The following is a 6,000-nucleotide window of genomic DNA, read 5'->3' on the forward strand; positions in this document are numbered from 1 at the left end:
ATTATGGTGGGTTCTACTCTAAGGCATTGAAAAAAAAGTTATCTTTAATGTGACGTGCATTTATTTGAGCGATGTTATTTTGAGCAAGTGTCATCTTTAGTGATGTAAATCATGTAAATGCTTTTAGATGGCCCATTTTTTTTGTTTTTGTTTTTTAAATTCATATTGTGAAGTATGAATTTTCGTGTCCTTAGGCGTTGTCATTATTATTTGATTCCTGATTAGTAAACTTTTTTTATGAGTAGATTCTATTTCATTCAAAAACCAGATTGAACATTTGTGTGTGCCCATGAAATACGAAGGGTAACCTTGAGGGTTTGTTAAAAAGTTATAATTATAAGTCCTTATTGGACTCAGAGTACAATTGGGTATCGACGTCGGGATAATTCTTGCCAATGTCCTTGTTTATTTCTTTTCCACCCTCCTCCCTTGTCATAGCTGATCTCCACGTGCTCTTCAACCATGGCAAGACATAGTACTTGAGGACCTTGTAGTAGACGTCCGTGTTGACTTTCTTGTTGGCCTTGAAGAAGTAGGGATACATCATTCTGGCACCAGACGCCACGACACCGAGGACTATGACTTGAACTAGATGTTTGATCCTGAAGGTTCCCTTGATCTGAGCTCTTACTTCAGCCATTTCTACTGTTCAGAACAGAGTCCACTGTGAAGATCTTCTGGTCGGAGATCGCCTTGTGCGTAGAGAAGATTGCAAACCCTCTCCCGCTTTGCTTGTTGTTGGGATATTTTTGAGCACGCAAAAACAAAACAAACATCAAACACTATCTCTTTGTCAGTTTTTTCGAATGGTGTCAAGTACAAAATTGTCAGACTTTTAGAACTGAGGCGCTGTACGCCCTCGAAGATGATTCTTATTTTTGAGTCCTCACCCTGTATAAGTATGTTTATTTTGTACGTAAATCCAAATATATATGTAAGCGGATTAAAATATCTTTAAATATTTATTGAAGAAAAGCAAACTATGATTTATTTTCATACAGTTTATTTCGTTAGAAAAATGGTCATTTGTTTTTTAAAAGGATAATGAAATCTCTTGCGAATATATAATGAATTACAAATGGCTACATAAGGAAAACAAATATTTAAGGTTCATATTGTGTTCTTGTAGTACTTGACCAGTTGCTTATGAATCTATCATTAGTTTTTTCGTATCAAATCTAGTTTTCCATTATTTTTAATTTGAAGTTCTCGATTATTTTTATCCTTTTTATAGGTTTAAACCAACATTTGTGTATGAAAAGAATCAGAAATCCACAAAAATGTTTGCTGTTGTTATGCAAAATTTAATGTTGATTTCAAAAATATGCTTATATTTGTTATGCAGTTATCCAATCCTGAGAAACAGAACATAACATAAACTGAAGTAAATGGGGATTGGAGAACAGTTTAAATGGCTCGTATTTTTTTTTGGAGGGATCAAACGAATATTTTTTTCACTTTTAAGGGGTTGGGGGTTATCCATCACTCCCTAGTATCCCCTCAAATAACGTCCCGTCATTGTTTTTTATTGAGGAATATTTTAAGGGGGCTGGGGCTTATCCCTCCCTCCCTAGCATCCCCTCAGATACGTCCCTTCATCACAGCCACTTGCAACTGATTTAATAAAACGCCATGACAGCTAAGCCGCTCTTCTCCAAAACATTCATCAAATTGTCAGATTTGCCATGTTGATTTTAGTTTAACATAACCAAAATGATTATAATACTTATGATATAAATAGCAGTTGGTGTGACTGACGTATTTGGCTAACTATCTCAAGAATTTTGTTCTATTTTCTTTCTCATTTTGGAAGAAAGGTTGTGAGATACATCAAATATAAAAAACGATGTGAATATTGTAGAAATTCGAAAAAACAACAACATCTGGATAAAATAAGTGACCGTGCCATGATAATTAATTCATATATCTAAAGTGTGGAAGAAGTTGTATAAAAAAGATGTCACTTAGTCATAGGGTCATAAATCAAGGAACTTTTTCCTATATTGTAGCTTTGGCCTCCGGGTTGCTGCAAGAAGCGTATGGGGCTCCAATATCATTGGATGAGTGGGTGGTTTATGTATTCTCCCAGTCATAAAACCGCTTTAAATGAGAAGCAGTTATAATTAAAGCTTTACTAGTCCTCGCAATTTCAACATACCCATGGGGCTGGATAAACTCATAGGGAAGCTCGTGAGTTCCTATAAAGATTACCGACGGAATAGGGAATTCTTTAGACCAGAGAGGTTCGAGATCTTTGTTACTATTAAATTAAATAAATAAATGTCAACAGAGAGTTGATCGATACTACGTCATATATGTACATATACTGAATAATATATTAGAGAAAAGGGATAGACTCAGCGCAGAGTCGAGGGAGGAAAGAAAAAACACACATTCAATAAAGATGTTTACCTGTTTTTTGTTGACGCATCTGCAATATTTTTTTTAATTAATTTGTAAAATACTGTGATCTTACTTTTAATTTATTTTACCTATAGAGTGGCCCACAAAACTTTTTCTTTTTGATATTGCTATAAAAAAAAGACAGATGAATATTTTTCAATAATTTTTTACTTATTTGAAAGCCTCAATATTCCAGTTAATTATGAAACACCACTTCATTCATATGGCCGCCGTTCTGGCCTTAGAGTAGCCCATTCTGTCGACCCAATTTTTCAATATATTTTCGATTGTGTGAGCTTCAATAGCTGCAATGGCGACTCCAATTTCGTGTTTCAAATCGTCAATCGTCTCTGGATGGTTGGCGTAACATTTAGCCTTGACAGTTCCCCCCAAAAAATAGTCCAACGGAGTCAAATCGCAGCTACAAGGTGGTCAGTTGACGTTGCCGTTTCGGCTTATGATACGATTGCCGAAGACAGTGCGCAAAAGATCCACTGTAACGTTGTCTGTGTGGCACGTAGTGCCATCCTGTTGGAACCAAATGTCGTCGATGTCTTCCTTTTCCATTTTGGGAAACAAACAATCTTCCGACATGACCCAACGGTGCTCACCATTGACCGTAACGGCAGCTCCTTGCTCGTTTTTTTTCACTTTCGGCAACAACAGCAATTTTTTCGATTGAGCACACTGGATGAACACGCGTTGTTTTATCCATTAACGAACCAGTTTCGCGCACACACTTCACAAATTTATCTGCAAACTACCTGGAAGGTGCTTTATTTCGACCGACGTAATTTTCTTGCAGTTTCGTTTGAAGACTCTCCATTTTGGAAGTAAGTCTTCAGTATTTTTCAATTTTCTTTGAGCGTAAACTTAACTATTTCGTAAGCCGGAGACCTTTTACAAAATATTGGACACAATGAAAAGGTTACTACAGCTGTCAAACGTCAACAACGTGGTAGCTCAAAATGAAACCTCTAGATGGGCCACCCGTTATGTACCTATCTTTTTGTTTGAATTGTCAATAATATAATAATTACGATTTTGGACTGAATTAATCAATATTTACTCTGAAAAAAAAAGAAAAGAGAAAATGCTTATCCTCTTGAAATTTTTTAGCAAGATTTTTGTAATTTAAAACTCTGTAGATTGAAAAACCCCCGCCTAAACTAACTTCCCCTAAAAATTAATAAAAAATGATACTATGTACCTTAATTTGATCTGTGTGACCTTTACTTCTCAAAGTTTCATATCCTCTTACTGTTAACATAATTAGAGTTGTAAGTAAATGTTATGAAGACAAACTTAGAGAATGCCCGTTTCTCTGTTTTATGGAGACTACCAATCATTTCTTGTGAGAATGTCCTGTTTATAATTTAATATATAGAGACGTTATTTTGATTTTAGATAACTCTTTTGGATGCAAGCACTAAAATGATGACTTTTTAACCTTTTTTAACGGAACAATCAGTCAAAAAGTTAATGTTGTCCTTACAAAAGCACATCATATTTTTTTGTACACCCTAAGGACAAGGAAATAGAAAGACAATGGAGAGGTGTTTTAATCTTTGTAAAGATGTAAATTTTTTTTTTTCAAAAAAAAAATCAAAAAACTAAGCCCCCCCAAAAAAAAAAAAAAAAATATAATCCTGGGACACCCCTCTATTATAACCATACTAACTTTTTTTTTACTTGCAGAGCAGCGGATCAATTCACAGGAATCCCAGGGATTCCTCCAGAGTTTTTAGCGGGAGTCCATCAAGTAGACGTCTATCCCGTTCATAATAGAGGTGCAGCCACTATTGTCTCTCAGCCGCAATCTCCTCATTCATCACACAATCATCATGTTATCAAAACATTCTCTGCTCCACTTCGATCCCTTAAAACCATGGCTTGCTCGGAGAATGAGGTAAGATTCATCTTTTATGGCACGTCAACAATCTTGAACAACAATCAAGATATATCCTAATTAGTTTTTTTAAAATCATATATCTATAAAATATACATACAGTCCATTATATGCTTTGTAGTCTAATTTCTGGGATGAATTAAGATACTCAATAATTGTTAATATAGTTCAGTGTCTTCATTTGATATATGATACTTAATTCGTCCCCAATATTGTCTTACAAATAAAATATATCACTTTATAATTCTTTAATTATCTCGGGTATTTTTTTTTACATTGATTGTAAATTGTTGCACTTTCAAAGGATTTATCTAATGAAAATTTATTGATGGAAACGAATGATAATTAGTTGAAAACTACAAATGTAATACAGTCACAATTTTGTGAAAAAACTCTTTAGGTTGCAAACTGTTGACGAGCCCCATTTATATATCGTACACGAACATTCAATTATTTAATTGTTTTTTTTTTCAGACACTAAAGAATCGAAAGGGCATCATTCAGGAATTAAGTGCATTGAAGGCAGAGGTGGATCATTTTCAAATACTTTTGGAGTCTGTAAGTTTTTGATAAAAAAAATAATAAGAAAATGTTCTTTTGCTTCATTTGCATTTTTTTTTTTCCAGAATCACACATCTAAAGTATCCCCAGAGTACGAAAAGAAAAAAATAACTGGTAGGATTTGTCTTATTATCTTTTAATTTACTTTTTAACCTAAGTACCCAATTTATAATAATCGAATTAGCCAAATTCATGCTTATATAGCCACATACCTCTTTACTCTATGGTATTTATAATGTATATATATCATATATATAACGGGTGGCCAATCTAGCGGCTGCATTTTAAACTACCACTTTTTTTTACGTCTGACAGCTGTAGTAACATTCTCATTGTGCCTAATATTTTGTAAAAGACCTCCAGTGTACGAAATGGTTAAGTTTACGTTCGAAAACAATTGGGAAATACCGAAGACTTACTTCCAAAATGGAGAGTCTTCAAACGAAACTGCAAGAAAATTACGTCGGTCGAAATAAAGGGCCTTCCAGGCAGTTTGTGGATAAATTTGTGAAGCGTGTGCGTGAAACTGATTCGTTAATTGATAAAACAACGTGTTCCTGTGTTCGTCCAGTGCACTCAATTGAAAACATTGCTGCTGTTGCCGAAAGCGAAAAAACGAGCAAGGAGCTGCCGTTACGGTCAATGGTGAGCGCTATTGGGCCATGTTGGAAGATTTTTTGTTTCCCCAAATGGAAAAGGAAGGCATTGCCAACATTTAGTTCCAATAAGATGGTACTACGTGCCACACAGCCAACGTTACAGTGGATCTTTTGCGCACTGTCTTCGACAATCGCATCATAAGCCGAAACGGCAACATCAACTCGCCACCTCGGAGCTGGGATTTGACTCTGTTGGACTATTTTTTTGTGGGAAACCGTCAAGGATAAATGTTACACCAACCATCCAGTGACGATTGACTTTTTTGAAACACGAAATTGGATTCGCCATTGCAGCTATTCAAGCTCACACAATCGAAAATTTATTGAAAAATTGGGTCGACAGAATGGGCTACTCTAAGGCCAGATACGGCGGCCATATGAATGAAGTGGTGTTCTATCATTAACCGGAATGTTAAGGCTTTCAAAAAAAAAATTATTGAGAAATATCCTTTTTTTTTTTATAGCAAC

General features: G+C 35.1%; 1 protein-coding gene across 1 annotated transcript in view; it reads left to right on the top strand.

The window, feature by feature from the left end:
• The window catches only part of LOC121114549 (uncharacterized), a 100,271-nt gene extending 96,032 nt beyond the window's left edge, over positions 1–4,239 (top strand). The window contains exon 5 of the mRNA XM_040708544.2: positions 4,102–4,239. Coding sequence (XP_040564478.1) covers positions 4,102–4,188 — 87 coding nt within the window. The 3' untranslated portion in view covers positions 4,189–4,239. The remainder of the gene's footprint in view (positions 1–4,101) is intronic.
• The last annotated feature ends 1,761 nt before the right edge of the window (positions 4,240–6,000 follow it).

The sequence above is a fragment of the Lepeophtheirus salmonis genome, chromosome 3, assembly GCF_016086655.4.
Source record: "Lepeophtheirus salmonis chromosome 3, UVic_Lsal_1.4, whole genome shotgun sequence".
NCBI lineage: Eukaryota > Metazoa > Arthropoda > Copepoda > Siphonostomatoida > Caligidae > Lepeophtheirus > Lepeophtheirus salmonis.